Source organism: Dermacentor variabilis, chromosome 1 (assembly GCF_050947875.1).
Source record: "Dermacentor variabilis isolate Ectoservices chromosome 1, ASM5094787v1, whole genome shotgun sequence".
Classification (NCBI taxonomy): Eukaryota; Metazoa; Arthropoda; class Arachnida; order Ixodida; family Ixodidae; genus Dermacentor; species Dermacentor variabilis.
This window is the reverse complement of record NC_134568.1, coordinates 263,790,815-263,812,341: the sequence shown is the minus strand read 5'-3', so window position 1 is coordinate 263,812,341 and position 21,527 is coordinate 263,790,815. Positions and strand designations below refer to the sequence as shown.

The 21,527-nt window shown below is 48.8% G+C and overlaps 1 protein-coding gene across 5 annotated transcripts in view; it reads right to left on the bottom strand.

The window, feature by feature from the left end:
* The window catches only part of LOC142563788 (uncharacterized), a 702,312-nt gene that overhangs the window by 150,424 nt on the left and 530,361 nt on the right, over nucleotides 1–21,527 (bottom strand). For all 5 annotated transcript variants that reach the window (XM_075674427.1, XM_075674407.1, XM_075674415.1 and 2 more), the window contains one exon: nucleotides 2,568–2,688. In XM_075674427.1, coding sequence (XP_075530542.1) covers nucleotides 2,568–2,688 — 121 coding nt within the window. The remainder of the gene's footprint in view (nucleotides 1–2,567; nucleotides 2,689–21,527) is intronic.

The following is a 21,527-nucleotide window of genomic DNA, read 5'->3' as shown; positions in this document are numbered from 1 at the left end:
GACTTTTGCCACCACTTACTCCGAACTTTTCGATTCTAATTTGATTGAAGGGGGGATTACAGTGTTCGCGCGCCCCTGTAGTTCATAGCAGTAGTTGTTTCGGTTTTTCATCCCAAACTCCAACGCTGGTACAAAGGTTGCATTATTAACACGACTTGAGCGTGAAACACGTTCGTGGGAGCCCAGGATGCACACGGCATCGAGCTTCCAACTAAAATCAACGAGATCGTTCACTATATTTCTTGCGTATGTATGTAGAAGCACAAGTGCGGCGCCTACCGCATAAGTTACACAAAGAACTCTCTCTCCGTCTCTCTCTTGAGTTGCTTCATAAACAGCGTAGAGGTGCCGTGGGTGGAGTTCTCTACGACGCCATGATTAATGTCCTTAACTTGGGGTTTCTTACATTGGTATGGCCTGTACACAACGCCAAACGTAATGAACGTTTAGTTTCTCTTGAGGTCACATTTTGCCGATTCCCTTGCAAGATATAGCTCGTGCGAAAGCAACAACGTTTGAAGTATTCATGCGAAAGCATTACATGGCCCACTACGCGAAAATACGGCGTTGTAGTCGGCGGCGTGACCGAATTATGGTACCAAAAATGGCCGACGGCAAAGAGTAAAACCACGTAAAGAAATACCTGAATTGACGTCAAATTTCTCAGGGAGGTTCTTGTAAACAAAGCAAACTAATGCCTTCGAAAAGAATACTAGGTAAATTTTGGTCTGCGTGGGAGTCGAACCCAGACCTCCGGGATGCGAGACGAGCACGCTGCCCCGACACCACGGCAGCTCCACTGTTGTGGTTGGCTAAATGTTTGCCTAGTGCGTGCGTCGTTCGGCACGTGACGGCGCAGCCAGAGGGTAGGAGGTGGCACCCCGTCAAGAGAGTATAAAATGAGCGTATAAAATGAGCGTATAAAATGAGAAGCATTAATGTCCGATTGAATGCCTCCGAGCGGTCATTCAAGTTATGAACTCCTCGCGGGCAAGCAAGCGCGTTGAGACGCCTTGCGCGTTTTCATTCGGCCTTAGCGAGGCGCAGTTAAAACGCAGGCGAGAGCTTGCGTGGACAAGGAAAGTGCAGAAAAAAAAAATTCACCAAAGCGACGATAATGATTTCGCGTTCCCACACGTAAGCAGTTTTAAGTGCCCATGCCGAATTTTTTCCTTTATCAATGCATTACAATTTTTATAGCTCAGGTTCATATTTTATATGTGGGGCACTGTAATGAAGTGTGGGTTGATGCTAGTTCGTAACGCGTGGTGACAAATTCACAGCGCACTCAGAAGTCGAGGACACAGGAAACAACGGGACGAGTGCGCTGACTTCAAACTACTATATATATATATATATATATATATATATTTTAGAAACGAACGTGACACAGAACCACATAAATAAAATAAGGAAATACTAGAAAAACCCGATATGATAGGAGCGACCATCAGCTTATTTATCAACGCAGAATCCTTAATGTTTTAGTGCTACACGTAGAAGCCACATCAGCAGTAGTGAATTCTTCAAATTGTCGTTTTTGTACTTTTGCTTGCTCTGCTTGTATAATATATGGTTCCGTTATCTGTTTTCCACTAGCATATTAGGGGCTTTTTGCGCTATATTTTCTCTCTCTCTCTCTCTCTTTCTTTTCATTTTTATGACTACCATATCGTGTTATTCTGGTAAAAAAATATTGTATTTAGAAGCCAGCGCCGGTCCTGTCGTTTTCTGTGCCCTTGTCTTTTGCTCACGCTGTTAATTTGCTACACACAGAAGTGTTTTCTCAAATCTATCTCTCTTGCACTATACGGTATACTGTTACGGAAACACCACACTGGATTCAATACGGTGTTTAATAGCCGCACTAGTTGCCATCCTCTAGCGCTTTTCCCCCACTTCTGGTTCCTCATATTCACACTTCCTCGTCCCGTTACAATATGTTTAACTTCATGCAAATAACGATGGCAAGAATCCGGTCTGTTTCCTTACAACAGTTCTGCTTACAGTGATATGGCCTCTGCGACGCCTAGCGTCGTTAGTTGTGACGTGGACTTTCTGATAGATTGAATACATTTAGAAGTGGCATGCAGACGCGGCTCCGTACATCGCAGTCATATATCAGCTCTGCTCTGTTGCGCGTGCGACGCCGCCACTCGCGGGAGGATGTGCAACACGTTACTATCACGTTACTAGTCCTTGTCCTTCGAGCTGTAGGTCGTTTTTATCACGTTACTATATGTGCTGGCCGCCTACATTCTGATGGCCACGATGAATCACCTCGATGAGCAGCGCTCTTTTACCACCGAAAGATTCTTCGGCTATGGAATGATGCGCCAGAACAAAGCGTTGCTCTGTTTTTAAATGGGACGCCTTTTTCAACACAAACACACACACACACACACACACACACACACACACACACACACACACACACACACACACACACACACACACACACACACACACACACACACACACATATATTATTCAAGTGAACACGACATACAATTATGTACGTAGGTATACCTACGTACATGTAAGTTATGCAAGATAGGCATACTTACTTTGGTATTGTGTAGAAGTACATCAACATCTGTGCCAGCTGCGTTGGCGTCAGTTCAGGGACATCCTTGAATGCTGAACTGCTGATAATAGCTATGCCCCTTCCGTTTACATCCCTGCATCCTGAAAAGAAAGTGAAAAAAAAAAGGAAAAAGAAGATGGTAAATAACTACGTTTAAGGCGGTCCTTTACTATAACACTATTTAATAGGTACCTCTCTTTCTTTTTCTTTGTTATATTTAGCGTGGGTGGAAGCGCTTTCGATGTTTGCACTTCTAACAGCCTTCATAATATAAAGGTTAGTAAGAAACTCCTACAACTGATAGTTCTGCGCATGCAACGCAGCAGAATTTAGACTGCTAAAGAATGTGCGCCAACAATGCGTGGTGAGAAAGTAATAACTATTGAGATCGAGTATTTCAACTAAAGATTATCGGCAATATAGAATAATGTACTTGTAATCGTTTACGGCCTGTCAGTAGTATGCTCTCAAACCGCCAAACTGCCAAGCTATACAACCAAACTACAACAACCGTCACTGCCAAGCCTTCGTATCGTTCAGTCGTATGCTACTATAAAGCTAAGCTCTTCAAGAAAAATTTGGTCGAGAAGGAGCTGGCGATTGTTTTAGGGTCACAAAATCAGGCCACGGAGAACGCTACGATTCTATTCCAGTTATTTTCGCGCTTCATCATTGTTCCGAGCGGCGCTCAGACTACATTATCATCACAATCGGCCGGTCGTGGGCGGTGGATAATGAGAAAGGAATAGTATCGAGCGAAATGAATTGTTACATTATACCGGCCTAGGTTATCGCTTCGTTGCTCACCATTGTCATAGCAAATGCTTCCAGTTGTGGTAACTACGAGTTCCCGATACCGGGGGTACAGCTCTGAAAACTGTCAAATTCTGCCACATTGTCCGATTTGCGATCCGGTCAGCTCTGATTTGACCTGCAACGGGTTCCTTGATAGGGTCGAAATGCCGCCATTACAGAATTTGACAATATTGTCACGAAGGTGAAGAAGCAGACTGTAGTGAAAACTTTGAGCAATGAAAACTAACTGTTTAATGGGCGAACCTCTGGCCCCGAAAAACAAGCGACACTCAATGCACAACGATTGCGGCGAGCACACTCGGCGATCGTCGAAAATCTATCTGCGGGTCAAGCGCGTCGCCTTTTATACATGACTCGTCGGAGGCGTTCCAGCGTAATCGCTGGTGCCCGTGTGCTTTCCAGAAAGTACTAGACACTTATTCGCGTCGTGCATACAATCAGGTCACGCAAGGTTCTGTGAAAACACACAACGGACAGAACCATCGATAACATCAGAGAAACTTCCCGATACATGCAGGCGCGTCCTGCGCCGAGCGATAACGTTTAAATTTTTTTAGCCGGTGAAAAGCGGTTACCGGAGTACACATGCAATCTGGCGGAATTCGACAGTGTCCAGAACAGTACTCCAGTTGAGGCGCGCGTTGACGATTCAAAGCGATAATGACGTAGATCACGCCTCAGAATTTATTCGTTCTATCTTTTCTCTGCGAAACTGAAGAACTTAGAAGAGCTTCCCTTACTTCCCTTCCCTTACTTAGAAGAGTTTGCCCTTGAGCAGATATTTATGAAGAATGTCGTCCAGGACGAAAGAAAAAAGCTTTAAAAAGTAAATTTTTGTATTCCTTCGCTGGCCCTCGAGTATGTGACGCCGTGACTTTTCTGTGGCGTACACGAGCTTTCGCTGGTGCGACCATAAGGGGCCCGGTTGTAAGGGAACGTGAAACGTGGCCGCTGTAGAGCAGGGGTCCCGGAGAGAACGTTCCAGAAAGAATAAAACCAATGAAATACAAGATGCCATGCCCATCATGAAGGCGATGGCCGGCCGATGTCCAGGACGGGGCAATCTCCGATTCATCGCATCGCGCTCGTGCATGGCCGCTGTCGAGAGGCGCGTTCACGCTGGCTACTCAGCGTATAGTCGCGCACGCGCAGCCGATACGAGACCAGAGAAAGAAGGCTATCGGCTACGCTCGCGAAAGGAACAGGTTGCCCATAAGGAGCCAATTACACACTGGCACGCCGCCGTCAACCCCGTACTTTTGCTAAAGACCGCGCGGGCAGCCGGGCTCGGACTCTCATTTTTCAAACGCCCTTTTGAAACTCGTTCCACCGCGCGCGCGGCCCGAGCACTGCCAGGTTGGCCACGGCGGGCCCCGGGGAGGCCCTCCCCGAGTGCCGACGGGACGCCGCGCGGGCGTGCCTTCCTCCGCCGGCGGCCCGCCAGTGAAACAAAGAGCAAGGCGCGACCCTGTATCGCATGTCCACTTCTCCCAGGCACTATGGCGCGTATTTACCGTTGATTTAGAGCGCGGCTGGGCGCACTTGAAAAGTTTGCGCAACGGCGTAAGTCATCAGAGGGACGGGGCGCGAGCGTGGAGAGAGCGGCGGGCGCCCCCCCCCCCCCCCCCCCCTCTAGCGATGTAGCCGCGCTCCCCGAAAAAGCCGCACCTTCTTCGTGAAGCCTCCTCTCCTCTCTCTTCTTCGGGATGGGACTCCAGTGGTAATCACAGAACCGGGACCGTCATTATTTATAACATCGACGTGGAGACTCGGAACTCAGTAACGACTTGGAGGGACGCGTGTTGGGAATTTCTAATTTAAGGTCCCGCCGGAGAACTTGCCTTTGCCGTCGATGGTGACCCACCTTCGGCTCGGGGTTCAGGGTCACTGTTTTATGGGTCGACCAGTGGCGGCTTAATACAAGAGCTGCTTGCGTTACGGCGGTGCGGGTAGTCATTGTTAGTGCCTCTGACCCATTTGCCTAGGGGAGAGAGTCTCGTGCGGAATCCATCAGGAGCCTCCCCCCCTTGGAGGCGTGCTAAAGAAATCCGTGGACTTGCCGTTGCCAAATTATGCAGCGCAGTCGGTCAAGTTTCCGTTGTCCAAAACAGCGCGTATTAATGAGAAAATTGTTCACAAGGAAATGAGTTAGTGGTTTAGGAGACATGATGAACCCGAACGAATCATTTAATTTTGTCTATTTTATGTGACCTCTTATGATTGGTCTTTAGTGCGTTTGTCGCCTGAATGCCAAGTTATCGTTATCTTTCTTGTTCTTGTAGCATTTCTATTGTTCATTGCTTTCCTTTCATTTTCTGTATGCATTGTTAAGAACGGCCAGCTGCAGTGCAAGTTTTGCCGGCCAGTTTCGACAGTGGCGGCAACTTTCCTTGGCGTTACGCTCTATCCTCGTCGCCGTTGTGACTGAACGAGTTCGACGAAGCAGGCTTTGTGCCGCAACACGACACCGCCTACCCGGGTCGGCCGCCAGCGGGGGAGATGCCCCGGGAACGTCTTCGAAGGCCTCTTCCCACGCGCTGTCCAAGACGCAAGACAATGGGCACGCGGCCGCGTTGTCGGGGTCAGCTACGAGTTCTGCGAAGTCCGTGTGACGTCGGTTCCGGACCGTGAACCTGTGTGTGTGTGTGTGTGTGTGTGTGTGTGTGTGTGTGTGTGTGTGTGTGTGTGTGTGTGTGTGTGTGTGTGTGTGTGTGTGTGTGTGTGTGTGTGTGTGTGTGTGTGTGTGTGTGTGTGTGTGTGTGTGTGTGTGTGTGTGTGTGTGTGTGTGTGTGTGTGTGTGTGTGTAAGCCGTCCCGCGGAGAGGCGGCGTGTTTACAATGACTAGACGAACGTTTCCGTCCCCTTGGAATCGGAGGGAGGACCGAGTGTTTATAAACCGCTGTTGTGCGGCTGCTCAGGACACTCTCTCAAGCAGTCATATTAGACTGACACCTCTATCAAACAGTCATGTTCGACTGATGTACTTTCTCTTGCAGTCATGCTAGACTGATTTAGATACTGTAAATAAACCCATATTCCTCGTTCTCGATGAGAAGTAGTCCTTCCCTTCATCAACGTCCTCAGCGTGAATAAGTCGGACGACGGCATGGGCCAAGTACCTTCTAATTCATGCCCGACTCCAATCTTGACAACGAGTTACGAGCGATGGGATTGAGCCCCCAATCCTGACAGCATCCATCCTACGTGAAAAGGAGTAGCCAGCGCCCGCTTAAAGGCGTCATCTCGTAAATATCATGAATAAAAAAAGAATAAAACTTGACTGTGTGGTCTTCATCAACCCGGGGCTTTTTAATGCGTTGTAAGCAACAGTGTTATGATAAGTGGGGTTGCTGTGAAGCATCCATGTATAGGAATGAACACGGAGGCTTCATGGCAGAGTGGTAAAGCTACCCACGGCAAGCGCTATGTTTAGTCTCGAAAAAAGAAAGGGGGGGGGGGTGAAGTGTGTGAGCAAAAGGTGTGAGTAATCAACTGACAGGTCCAGTAGCATGCAACAAAAGCTGTAGACATGCGATCCTGTCCTCACGTAGATAACAATTAACTTGCCTTGTGCGTTTTCAAACAAGGCTGAGCCTTTATTGTTCTTTAAATAGTAAAAGCGTACATCGCTCACGGATTCATCATCTAAATTAGGCTTGCTATATTAAGAGCTCTTGTATATTCAGTTTTAAACTACCGGCAAATCAGTTCTTCGCTTTAATGCTGTTCCTATTTCACCATTTCAGCGATGTCAATCTGCGAGGAGATAAAAGTTCAATGTTGCATCCAAAATCTAACTGCTAAGTTGAAACAATAACGGGGTTTGTGGAGTAGAGGCGACATGAATCATTGCTATAGTCATAATGGTAAATAATCTACTTGCTTTGCTTTCTTTGTTGTTCCACAATCACCATCTGCATTAACACGCTCAAGGTGTATTAGCATAGATATTTGCAAATGCGATTCTTCCGTTCAGAATTCAAACAATGCTGCCCAATTAGAAATGCGGGAAATGACAACAGCCAGTGCACAGCGGCATGAATGTTATCGTCCCGCGCGCCTGATGTACGCAGTATCAAATGGGAAAGCTTGCGCGCTATACAGTTCTCGGCATACATATAATAAACCACGGACACTTCAAGCTTTGACTCTGACTGACTTTATAAAGGTTTCAGCAAGCGATGTGACGTACCAGAAAGAAAGTAGTAGTCACGAAGCGAATTGGTAAAGACAACAGCTGCAGCCCCGTCATTGACACAAACGCTGTGTATGGGTCTGTACGTGAAAAGGAAACCATCACTTCTCTCTTACCGCAATCTACGGCAGACTACGTAAAGTCTAACAAGACTGACGGCTTCTTAGGCTGACACCACCCGCCACTTCCATTCAGGAGCTCGCCGAAAAAAGCACAAGTTGAAGCGTTTGCGGGTCACGCCGCCTGTGCTAGAAACAACGCGCGATTCACTGAAACGCGATGACGGAACGTAAACGCCGCCACAGCAGCCTTAATGAGAACAGTGGCGCTGTCCGGTCCGGGCAGACCAGCCGCTGGAAAACCAGCGACAGACGCGCTCGGCAATCTAGGCGTCGACCAGGCACGTCCGGCGAGTAGCCGTAATCGCGCCTAAATCAACTCCATTCATAATTATCTCATGCAGGTCGCACGTGATGGCGCAATAAGCAAGGAGGCCCCGTGCACAAAAAGCCAGTCGGACGCTAGCTCATCGCCAGCCGGCGTTCGGGGATCGCCGATTTTCGAACGGTGTTAAGTCGTGCACGATTCGACCCGGTCTAAATACAACTGAGCCGCTGCCTCGCAGGAAGCGCGCTCCCGCCAAAGTGGTTTCTGCGTGCGCTTCGGTCCGCTTTGTCGGCGGCATCAGCGCCGCGTGCTCGGCGTGAAGGAGGAAGAAATGAAGACGCCGCTCCGAAGAGTTTAATCGCTCAGCCGCCCGCACCGACAACAGTAGTCGCGGGAGGCTGGGTCCGTCGAGAACTGTACTGTTCTTCCTGCGTGTACGTACATTTCCGAAGTTTAATGCCCCTAAATACGCAAAACGCTAAAGTTTATAGAATGTTATGACAATGAAATTGGAACTGGACGCACGCACGGGAGCGGACGTTTTAGGAGCGATTCGTGGTGGAGAGCGGAAAATGGGTATACGCTGCGCAGAACTAGTTCATGACCCCGAATACCACGCCTCGTTGGAAGTGATTACATCCGAAGTTGCTAAAGTTCAAGGGAGCGAGTGTGCAGAGCCGCGCTACGATGGCTGAAGGTAGTTGGAGTCTTTCACCTATATAGTTTCTGCTTCACTTGGCGGCCTTCCCGCGTCTTCTGCTTCGTTCTCAGAATTTTTATATCAATTACTCGAAATCTGAGATTTGCCAATACATAATGTCACAAGCGCTGAGTGTCGAGCAGCAGTTATCACTGCGGCAAGAACTAATTCTTTATGGAAGCGTGGCAACAGAAAGTGGACCTAGAAAAGCCCTAATGGTGAAAAACAAAATGAAATAGATTTGAAATGAAATAGTGCAGGATGTAGAAGTGTTAGGTAGGCTAAAATGCAGTGATCATAGGTTAGTGAGGTCTAGGATTCACCTCAATCTGAAGAAAGAGTAAGATTGGTCAGGAAGAAATAGGCCAACCTAGACGCAGTAAGTGTGGAAGCAGACCAATTCAGGCTGGTACTTGCAAACAAATATGCAACCCTACAACAGAGACATGAAGATGATACAGAGGTAATGAATGAAACCGTAACTAGGTTGGCTTCAGAAGCAGCAATCGAAGTGGGAGGTAAGGCACCAAGGCAACCAGTAGGTAAGCTCTCCCAAGTAATAAAGGACCTAATAAAAAAACGACAAAGAATGAAAGTGTCCAACTCAATAGATAAGATACAATTTGCGGAATTGTCAAAACTGATCAACAAGGAGAAAATAAGGGATATTCGAAATTATAGCGTGCGAAAGACTGAGGAAGCAGTAGAAATTGAACGCAGCATGAAATCAGCGAGAAGGAAACTTGGCACAGGACAAACCAAGGTGTATGCACTGAAAGATAAGCAGGGTAATATCATCAGCAATGTCGAAGGTATAGTAAAAGCAGCGGAATAATTCTATACTGACTTGACCTCAGAGCAGCCACGATACCTCCATTCGAAGTAGTAATGAACAGGTTACAGAGAATCTTTCTATAACTAGCGATAAAGTAGAAGGGCCTTGCAAGACATTAAACGGGGAAAAGCGGCAGGAGAAGATGGACTACCAGTCGAGTTAATCAAAGATGGTGGAGACATAATGCTTAAAAAACTGGCGGCCCTTTATACGAACTGCCTAACGACTTCAAGTGTCTCAGAGAACAGGAAGAATGCGAATTACATTAACTAATCTACAAAAAGGGAGACGCTAAAGAATTGAAAAACTATAGGCCCATTAGCTTACTCCCACAGCATATTATATAAAATATTCACCAAGATAATTTCCAATAGAAGAAGGGAAACACTGGACTTCAGGCAACCAAGGGAACAGGCTGGCTTCAGGAAGGAATACTCCACAATGGATCACATCCATGTCAACAATCAACCTCTCGATATGGCTTTCATATATTACGAAAAGGCACTTGATTCAGTAGAGATACCAGCAGTCATAAAGGCATTACGTAATCAAGGAGTATACGACGCTTACGTAAATATCTTGGAAAATATCTGCAGATTCCACATCTACCTTGACTCACCACAAGGAAAAGTAGATAGATACCTATAAAGAAAGGGGCCAGGTAAGGAGACACAATCTCTCCAATGATATTCACTGCATGATTTGAAGAAGTGTTCAAGCTATTGAACTGGGAAGACTTAGGAGTGAGGATCAACAGCGAATTTCTCAGAACTTACAGTTTGCAGATGACATTGTCCTGTTCAGCAACACTGGGAACGAGTTACAACAAATGATTGAGGACCTTAGCAGACAAAGTGTAAGAGTAGGGTTGAAGATTAATATGTAGAAGACAAAGATAATGGTCAATAGCCGTGCAAGGGAACAAGAGTTCAGGATCGCCAGCCAGTCTCTCGAGTCTGTGAAGAAGTTCATTTACCTAGGTCAATTACTCACAGGGAACCCTGATCATGAGAAGGAAACTTACAGAAGAATAAAAATGGATATGGAGTGCATACGGCAGACACTGTCAGATCCTGACTGGAAACTTACCACTATCATTGAAAAAAAAAAGGTGTGCAATCAATGCAGTCTACCGGTGCTAACATATGGGGCAGAAACTTGGACGTTGACAAAGAAGCTCGAGAACAAGTTAAGGACCGCACAAAGAGCGATGGAACGAAGAATGTTAGCCCTAACGTTAAGAGACAGAAAGAGAGCAAACGGGAATAGCCGATATTCTAATTGACCTTAAGAGGGAAAAATGGAGCTGGGCAGCCCATGTAATGCATAGGTGAGATAACCGGTGGACCATTAGGGTTACAGAATGGGTGCCAAGAGAGGGGAAGCGCAGTCAAGGACGGCAGAAGTCTAGGTGGGGCGATGAAATTAGGAAATTGGCAGGCGCTAGTAGGAGTCGGTTGGCGTAGGAAATGGGTAATTGGAGATATCAGAGAGAGACCTTCGTCCTGCGGTCAACATAATATAGGCTGCTGCTGCTGATGATGATGATGATGACGATGACGACGACGATGATGATGATGAGGAGGAGGAGGAGGATACTCTGCTTGAGTATCTCTGTTACGAACGGCGCGTTCCAACAATTTATCACAAGTCAAGAAGAAATGCGAGCGGAAGGCGTGAGACCTCTTGAATCACCTTGGGACTTTCCACAGCACGCACGCACTTGTGGTGCAGGGATGTAGGCGTGTGCGTGCGCGCGTGCGTGTGGAAGCCCCATGCCACAAATCCTAAAATACGGCCTTGCTATTCAGGTTTTAGCACCGGTACATAGCGCTCCGCGCACGGGAAGCGACAGCAGTTCTTGCGGAATGTCCGAAGCTGCCAGTATTTATTATTATGTTCAATTGTCCCTATGCTACCCGTCACGGTAGCTCAGTGGCTATGGCGCGTTGCATGCGCGAGTACGAGGTCGCGTGTTCGATCCCTGCCGCGGTGGCCACATTCCGATGGAGGCCCACAATTAAAAATAATATATAATTATCACTGCTACACAGACCAATGCTTTATCGCTGTCTGAGAGTGCGGGCATTACAGTTGTTGCCTAGAACCAAAACCATGGTACAATTGTATGTTGTTAAGAACGGCCCACTGAAGTGCAAGTTTTGCCAGCCAGTTGCGACAGCGGTGTCAACTTTCGCTGTTAAGAACGGCCCGCTGAGGTGCAAGTTTCGCCAGCCAGTTGCGACAGCGGCGTCAACTTTTCTTGGAAAGCCACCGTTACGCTCTAGCCTCGGCGCGGTTGTGACTAAACGCGATCGGCGGACCAACTATTGTTACTGAACCCGTCACCGCCGACCTGATCTGCTATGAGCGGGGGAGTTGCCGAGGGAACGTCTCCGGAGGCCCCTTCCCACGCGCCGTTCAAGACGCAAGACAACGGACAACCGGCGGCCGCGCTGCGGGGGTCAGCTCGGGGAATCGGATGTGCTGTTCCTGACGTCAGCTCCGAGTTCTGCGAAGGCCGTCTGTCCTCGGTGGGGACCGTGAACCTGTGCGGAAGTGCGTGTGCGTTATCCCTCGCGCAGAGAGGCGGCTCGTATACGGTGCCTAGTCGAACGTCTCCCTCACCTTGGGATCGATTGAGCCCCGAGTGTATATAAACTGCTGTTGTGCGGCTGCTCAGAGTACTTTCTCTCGCAGTCATGCTAGACTGATGAACTGCAACGTCCTTATGTAGATACTGTAAATAAACCCATATTCCTCGTTCTCGATGAGAAGCAGTCCTTCCCTTCAACAGCGTCCTCAGCGTGGATAAGCTGGACGACGGCATGGGCCAGCTACCATCTAATTCACGCCCGACTCCAATCTTGACAACTGGTTACGAACGTTGGAATTGACCTCCCAATTCTTACAATATGTAATTGTAGCCAAATTCTTGGTATATGGGCCCTACCAGAGGAGCTCTCTATCGTACACGTAAGCGCCTTGGGCGCGTCGAGCCTAACACGGGACACATGATTGAGTCACTGTGTGACGTATGGCGTGATGAGAGCATGAAGACTTCCGACCCGCTTCGCCGAGGGTGCGTGAGTTTTCGGCGTGTTTCCGATTCCGATGCGGCGGGGACACATCGAACGGAAGAGCGGTAGTCGCTTCGAGCGCGGCCCACGCCGCATACACACATTTGCATCGCATCGGAGCGCGGTTAAGACCCCAGCGGGAGCTCTGTCAGCGGTGCGAAGCAATGCGTCACCTCGGCAGCCTGAAGGAAAGCAAGCAATCGCAATTTTTGCCACCTCGCCTTCATTATGCTCGAGTGCGTCCCGTAAACCCCCGCGCTCTCGAGCCGGCGCTGAAAAGCGGTAACGGCGAGAAAATTAGCGACACAATGGGGGTTACCGGCGAGAAAATTAGCGACACAATGGGGGAAGAAGCGTTCCTCTCGACTTCCAGCCAATTCCCGCAGTTGCAGCTTCGCTTCGCCGTCGAAAGCTGTCCCTATCTCGTCGCGCTGCAGCCATCCGTGTCGAAGCAATCGCGCGTGCGCGAGGGAGCGGAAGAGCCATGGAAAAGACGTGTCTCGCTGCCGCTCTGCACCAATGCGTCGGTTGCAGAGGCCTCGTCTTCTTCCCTTCGGCATCTTTTTTAATTCTCCGCGCATACCCTGCTCGCACGAAGAGTCACAGGGGCAAAAACCTGCAGGCGCGCAGGGTCAGCGCGTCCAGGCCTCGTCCACACGTGAGTGACCGTAGCGCTTTCCTACCCCTTGCCGATTTTTCGTTTTTCCTGCGGTGTGGGCCAAGAACGACGGAGCAAAGACTCTTGGGCGCACTCGAACAAGTATCCAGGAAACGCCCATCGGAAGCCAAAGAGTGTGCGTGCATGTAGACATTATTTTCCGCCATGAGCGGTACCATATGGGGCTGCTATAAAAACTGTTTATAGAATTTCTGCGCAGTAACACCAGGTATACACTATCGCGAAACACTGAAAGCCTCTGTACAGTCATTTCAAAATGCAGAAAGGGCCCTTCCGCGCTTTGCCGCCATCAGCTGCAGCCGCTGCTGCAGAAATTCAAGCCATGTGCTCTGGTTCAATGTCATTTTCTCGACCATCCTGGAATGTAGTTACGTTATCAGTCCGAGTGAATTCAATCAATCGCAGCAAGCGATAACAGCTAACCGTCGTCTCGATATCAAATCAGCGCACCAAGAATAAGACTACGAACTGTTCATTTGTCCCCGTGGCAACAAAGTACCGTGCGCATTTGATGAAATGCTCTTCTCTACTCACGTGCGGATGACATATATGAGGAATGATACCGCATTGCATGCAGTATTTCTTAGAAGGATTTGGGAACAACATTCAATACATCTTTTGAAATGATTCTAACGTGAGCGAAAAAAGAGTTCATTTGGCGGCGACGTCGCATGAACTAACACAATGACATGTTACCTCTACCACTGCATGAAAAATGGCCTTTGAAAGAGGAAACCACGTCAATTTCCTTATGCCCTCCCACGCATGTTCTGGCACGATGGCAATTATTTCCTAGACCTACCTGTACACGGTCACTGCCAGGACATCTCCAACCGAGTAAGTATGGCTGTCCGGCTAATAACGGCAAGCGGAACTCCCTCTGGCAGCGACGAAAAGCAAACGGCACGAAAAAGGAGGTCCTCATCTACCTTCCGCAAAAGACGACGAAACTCAGGAAACGCATCACCTTTCGTAGCGGGACGACGTCGCACGCTGTGCGGGGACTGTAATCAGCTCAAAATGCCCGCTGTACGCTTGAGGTAATAAGCTGCAATGAAGTCGGAATTAATGCCCCCGACGGGCCAATTTATAGCGCACACACATGCAGGCATCTACCGGATTACCCGGTATTCGCCGCGAGGACACAGGCCAGGGACAGATACCGAGCGAGCGGAAATCTGGGACAGCCCGCGTCAGTATGATTTATCCGCGCGGCACAGGCATCCGCAGTGCAAACACGTCCGCGCTAAATGAATTTGAGAGAAAGGGGAACTGGAGAGAAGGAACCAAGATTTTTTTTTTTTCTTCCACCGGTTCCTTTTCTGTAGGCCAAGCACATGCAGCGGCCCCGGGGTGGCACAACTCGCGCATACGTCTTGGAGTGCACCCCCAAAAAGGGGCACCGTCGGCCACTTGGAAATGGCAACTTAGTATGGGAGTTTAATTGGTCACCGGAAAGGGTTATCGCTGACAATCCACGAGATTCAGGAGTTTGCAAATGGCGGCAAAGCGGAAGAAACAGGTCCGACGGGCACTGATACCGCCATATTTCTGCGAAAGAGCTGCTCTGCAGCGAAGAAGCGAGCCGGACAGAATGGATGGTCGCCGCGGAGCGCAGCGCAACGCGGACGGCAGCCGCGCGACTTCCCGACTCGATAACATTTGCGCAACGGCGGCGACGCACGCCGATAAAATGTGAAGAGCGCCAAACAAATCAAACATATAAATCTCCTCAGCCCTGTCCCGCAGAGAACGCCTATATAGGATTGACGATCGGCAGGTGTGATACTACGCGTGCTCGGGACGCGTTGCGTCACGCGCACGCTACGCGCGGCGGGCGCGACGCTAAGTGAAAAATCGAGTACGCCATTATGCGCAATAATTCAGGATATACGCATCTGTTCGCGGGCACGCCAAACACGAATGTGCCGCACCCCCCCCCCCCCCCCCCCCCGCGCGCTCATACGTGCAGTAGCGCACTGGATTCTGGAGCGCGCGCGGCAAGGCCCGCTGGAGCCGCCCGGTCGGCGCGGCGCGCTCCCGCACACACACGCGGGGCGGACACTGCGGAGACTGCCGCAGCCGATTTCAGGGTCGGCAGCTCGATGGCGGCCGAGGCGGCGTTGGCACATACGGAAGCAAACGCGGAGTGCCTTCGCCCGCGGTGTGCGCGCGACACAACGCGTGACCTGCGTCATTTCCTCGGACCCCGACGGCCGGGGCGCACCGGAAGTGGTCGATTCGATGGGCGTTTAGTTTAAGACTTGGTAAAATGAAGGGACCGAGGAGAAAACAGTAAGAAACGGTCCGCTAAAGAACGAAGGCTATTATTATTATTATTATTATTATTATACGGTATGTGCCGTTCCAATAGTGCGCCTTGACCCGAAGGAACGCTTCGACCAACAAAGGACGGCGGCAAGACGCGAGCCTCAACATGCGTGCATCGCTGCTGCGCTGTCCTTCCCAACGCAGAAAAGGACACTCACGCACGCGACACGCGATTAGTTTCGCCTGCAAACACACAGCGGGGGATTTCCCACGCGCTGCAGATTCCACACTTCTTTTGACTAATGGAGCACCAGCGGGCTGTCACGTTGACAGCACACGTCTTTACGGGTGCTGCGCGCGTACGTCAACGTTTAAACGTATAAACGTAATATAGGACAACTGGTGCCCAGCGCCGCAGCATACTCGTCCTTAATCCGACTCAGGGTATAGCATTGGAGAGGACCAATAAATGCGTCAGCGCCGATTCGCGTATACATTGAGTTGACAAAATTTTCTGCCACTTCACTATATATATATATATATATATATATATATATATATATATATATATATATATATATATATATATATATATATATATATATATATATATATATCGCTTTTCTGCGCCAAAATTTGGAATGTGTACAAGGCAACGCGTGCACGGCGACTCCTTTGTGGTCGCAACGCCGAAGCCCCTGCCGTCAAGTGAAACAGAGCAGTACAGAGCGAGAGAGTGAAACCGGAAGTTAAAAAAGACAAAAGAAAACAATTAAAAATAATAACATAAAACAAATATGCAGATCCCGACGCGCAGGTTGGAAGCTATGTGGAGTGAAGCTATCGTGGGCTGGGGTGCGTTTGGCAGGCATTCTCAGATCATGAACAGCAGGTTGCCATTATCCCTCAAGAGAAAAGTGTATAATAGCTGTGTCTTACCAGTACTCACCTACGGGGCAGAAACCTGGAGGCTTACGAAAAAGGTTCTACTCAAATTGAGGACGACGCAACGAGCTATGGAAAGAAGAATGATGGGTGTAACGTTAAAGGATAAGAAAAGACCAGATTGGGTGAGGGAACAAACGCGAGTTAATGACATCTTAGTTGAAATCAAGAAAAAGAAATGGGCAGGGGCAGGACATGTAATGAGGAGGGAAGATAACCGATAGTCATTAAGAGTTACGGACTAGATTCCAAGGGAAGGGAAGCGTAGCAGGGGGCGGCAGAAAGTTAGGTGGGCGGATGAGATTAAGAAGTTTGCAGGGACGACATGGCCACAATTAGTACATGACCGGGGTTGTTGGAGAGGTATGGGAGAGGCCTTTGCCCTGCAGTGGGCGTAACCAGGCTGATGATGATCGTGAAGCGGTTAATCAAATCGTGTAGACAATATAATGCGATGCGTATAATTATATTTATTTTCCTGTTATGCAAGGGACGTAATCTCATCCAGTGTTTAGGTTCATGCATTGCACCGTTCGCAAGCTATGCCGAAAGGTAGAAACCATGTTCAGTTGCATGCACACTGTGAGACATCGACGCTGCGAAAGCACAAGGCGGTCTTTGACGCTTGTCTAAGGAAGAATGGTGAGGAGAGGTATAGGCAGAGAGAAGAACTACACATATGTAATATACACCCCCCCCCCCTTTCTGTCTACGTACACCTTATGCCGCGGTGGCACATATACCCAATTCACGAGATTGACCAGGAATGGACACATACGCAATAGCACGAAATATCCGAAAAGTTAAAGAAGCTGCTCAAAATCACACACTATCCTATTAACAGGTCTGTGTGCTGTTAAGAACGGCCAGCTGCAGTGCAAGTTTGCCAGCCATTTACGCCAGCGGTGGCAACCTCATCTTGGAACGCCGCCGCCAACCTCTAGCTACGGCGTGACTAAGTCGACTTTGCGTCGGGAACAATGCGCGCATCCTCCACTCTCCGTCGCTTCAGCTAGGATGCGTTTGACGAAGCAGGCTTTGTGCTGAAACCGCCACCGTTACGCTCTAGCCTCGTCGCCGTTGTGACTGAAGGAGTTCGACGAAGCAGGCTTTGTGCGCAACACGACAACGCGGACCTGATCTGCTACGGGTGGGGGAGTTGCCGCGGGAAAGCCGACGAAGGCTCCCTCCCACGCGCCGACCAAGACGCAAGACAATGTGCTACCCGGACGCGCTACCCGGAACGGCTCCGAGTTCTACGAAATTCGTGTGGTGTCGATTTCGGACCGTGAACATGTGTGTGTGTGCGTGTTTGTGAGCCCTCATCCTCCTCCAAGTTAAGAGCCCGCCTCCTCCAAAAGGGCGGGTCATCTACAATGACGTCGAGCGGAGTGCATATAAGCAGCGATTGTCGGCTGCTAGTGTGTGCTCGTCGTCGTGCTCGAGATGTACTCGTGAGCTGTGTGCTCGTTGTCGTGCTCTAAATGTACTGGTGAGCTGTGTGCTCGTAAGCTGTTTGCTGTATGCTCGTCCTGCGGGACCCATTTGGGAGTCACGCTAGACTGTCGATGTATCTCATGTTCAACTGTAAATAACATGTAAATAAATCCTGCTCTCCTAAGTCCCGACGAAGAGTCAAGCTCCTTCCTACAGCTACGACTGCCAAATCTTACATTTGAATGGCAGCGGTGAGATCAGCCTACCGCTCGTAGATCGTCCGACAACTCTAACAAATGTTGGCAGCGGTGAGATCGTCCGACGAATCTTACAGTGCATTAGATATATACCTATGAGGCGACATTAAATGTACATGTCATATGTCGTGATTCGTTGTTCGATTACGTACAACAAAGGCGCGCTAACTGACACTAGTTTGGTCAGCCTGCAGAGATTTTACAGGGTGTTTCAGCGAACACTTTAAAAAATTTCAAGGAATTGCCTGTGGCACATGGCACAATTCTAGTCCGTGAGCTAGTCTACTTGAAAAGGCGGACATTACTTGCACAAGATATTGAAATGCATAATCGACCAGTTAATACAAATTCACTAATTAAGGTTATAACTAATCACGTTATGGCACATATTGCAATGTACAAATTCTAGCCGGGGAATTCACAAGGCGGATCCATTTGGAACGAATTCTCAGGATGACACCAGTTTCGAGATATTAATTCCCGAACTTTGCGGAGAAATGCATTGGCATTCCAGTTACTTTTGTACATCAATACGTAAAACGAAGTTTCGTGAAGAATGTTGGCGGAACGAGAGTGCACTCTTACCGCAAGTTTGACGGCGCTTATCTCGTAAATGGTGTCAACCACACAATTCTCGGTGTCAGCGCTCGTACTGTTCGTCTGTGTCTGAATTCTGCTGTCTCGTCATGTGCGTCCGTTGCTATTCAAATCATGCACAAACAAGCCCAAAAAGTTACGCTGCTGAATTCTTTTCAAGTGGATATACCTCGCAGTCTCACCCGCTAGAATGTGTAAATTGCAATATGTGCCATAAGGCAATTTGTTAAAAATTTAATTAGTGATGTTATTGTTTATTCGATTATGCATTGCAATTTTTGGTGCAAGTAATGTCCGCATCTTCGAGTAGATGAGCTCACGGACTAGAATTGTGCTATCTGCAACAGACAACGTAAAAAGAAAATGTGAAAGTGTGTGTGTGTGCGTTTTTTTTTTTTGGAAGTGCCACTGTTCCTTCGCGCTACAGTATTTCCGTTTTTTTTTTCGTGTTTCACTGGGAGACAACGTTCCCATTGCCACGGCAATGCAAATGGAGTCAGGAGAACGCCGACATGACGTGACTACTTCGGCAGGAACCGGGCCGAGGAAGAGAAACTGCCCTCCAAGTCAAGCTGACAGCGAGGACACTGTGTTGTACTCCTGCCCAAGCGATGACGTCTCAGATGAAGAAGGCTTCGAGAGCATGGTACACCGGAAGACCAAGAGAAGAAACATCAGCGGACGGTCTTCGTCTAGTAATTCTAGCGTCATGCCACAGCAAAGGCCATCGGCGCACACAATTCTTTTCGTGCCAGACACACCTGCCGACAACCTCAACCGCCTTAATCGACAAGCGATTTCCGTTTCTCTGGAGGCTCTTGTCCCAGGAGAAATAAGGGATATCAGAATTAATAATCGAAAGAACGTCCTGGCTATTGATGTCCGCAACGGAAGCGCAATAAATGCTTTGATGGCAGTAAAGCTACTGGGGAACATCAATCTCCACTACCTCATTCTGCAGCACAACGAAACCATGGCTGGTGTTGTTTGTGATATTGACGCATCAATTAGCGATAGCGACCTGCCAATTAAAAAAAATACTGCGACAGATGGTGTTGCCTTACTGCAAGCTCGGCGCCTTGGTAATTCGACCTGTGTAAGGCTCTTCTTTAAAGGAGACTGCGTATACCATCACACGTAAAGGTCGGCCACCTTCGGCATGTGGTACGGCTTTTCGTACCCGAACCACTTCAGTGCAGAAGGTGTCACGGACACATGAGTGCTGTCTGCCGAAATTCAACGAAATGCCCACGATGATCCGAACAACACGACATTGACACTTGCCCTGCAACAGAGCTCAAGTGCTTAAATTGTCAAGGCTCGCACGCTGCATCCTCAAAAGACTGTCCACAGTTAAAGAAAGTGCAGAGAATCTCGAGGAAAATGGCCAGAGACGGATCATCACACAGAGATGCTTCTGCTGCAATACGGCGACACCGCTCCCGAAAACGAAAGTCTACGAAATCCTCTTCCGGTTCAACGGAGATGTCTCGTCCGGCAACGCCGCCTCCTGTTCCATCTGTCTCCAATAAGAGCACGAATGTCAGCGAAAAAGCGGCCATGTTATTCATGCTTCGTCAAGTGAGATGTGGCCAGCGCTGCCGAAGACATGCCATGCACCAGAGCCACAGCACATGACTCACTGCTTAAAGTCCAATGTCGCTGCAGTTGACCACATGCGAGACAAGGATTCACAAGTGATTGCTATGCTAAAGTCACTCACGAATGGCATGCGTCTACTACTGACACTCCGGCTGCTCGTAGCGCACTGCAAGTACTGGACACGCTGATTCCTGTGCTTGAAAGCTTCGCATAGCACCATGGTCCGCGCCTCGCTGTCCTTCCACAAGGAGGTCAAGAAAGCGTCTCTATTGCAGTGGAATGCCCGCGGCCTCAAATCGAGAATTTGAGATTTTAGACACTTCGTCTTCGAAAACCATTCTCCGATCCTAGTAATTTGCAAACCGAACGTTCAGAATATGATATGCATTTCTATACATATGAGGCATTCATGTCATCTACCTGTGGTGATGCGAGCAAGGTCATTGTATATATTAGATGTGAACTGACATATGTGTTGCGCGCTGTCCGGCCTCACGATGACAACCAGTACGTTTGTTTAACTGTAAAAATGAAGGAGTTTAGGTTAACTCTCGTAGTCTACATTGCTCCTTAATGTCGCTTCGACTCTAAGCGACTGCACGGCGTGTTACCAGCGACACCCGGCGCTACCATTCTCACCAGAGATTTTAATGCTTACCATCCGCTTTGGGGGAGGTTGAATATGGACTCCAGGAGAAGGGGACTAGCATCCTTTGCCACACAGCACGACCTTTATTGCCTCAACGATGGTAGTACAACATATTTACGAGGGCTTACGTACAGCAGCTGCCTAGGTTTGACCCTGGTCACTCTGAGACTTGAAAGAAACGTGCAATGCTTCCCAGACATCGAATCACATGGAAGCGAGCATATTCCCACATACCTGAAGATCAAGGGACAACGTGCAATGCTTCCCAGACATCGAATCACATGGAAGCGAGCATATTCCCACATACCTGAAGATCAAGGGACTACTTAAATACTCCTCCGCGACTCTCCGGCAAATTGACTGGTCGGCGTTTCGGTCACACATGCAGAAAGTATGTCAGGAAGGGAAGCATTCTAGTCTGGAACACGAAATTCAAAAAGCCTTGCAAGAGGCTACGCTCAGTTTTCAGCCTTTCCCGAAATATGAAGAA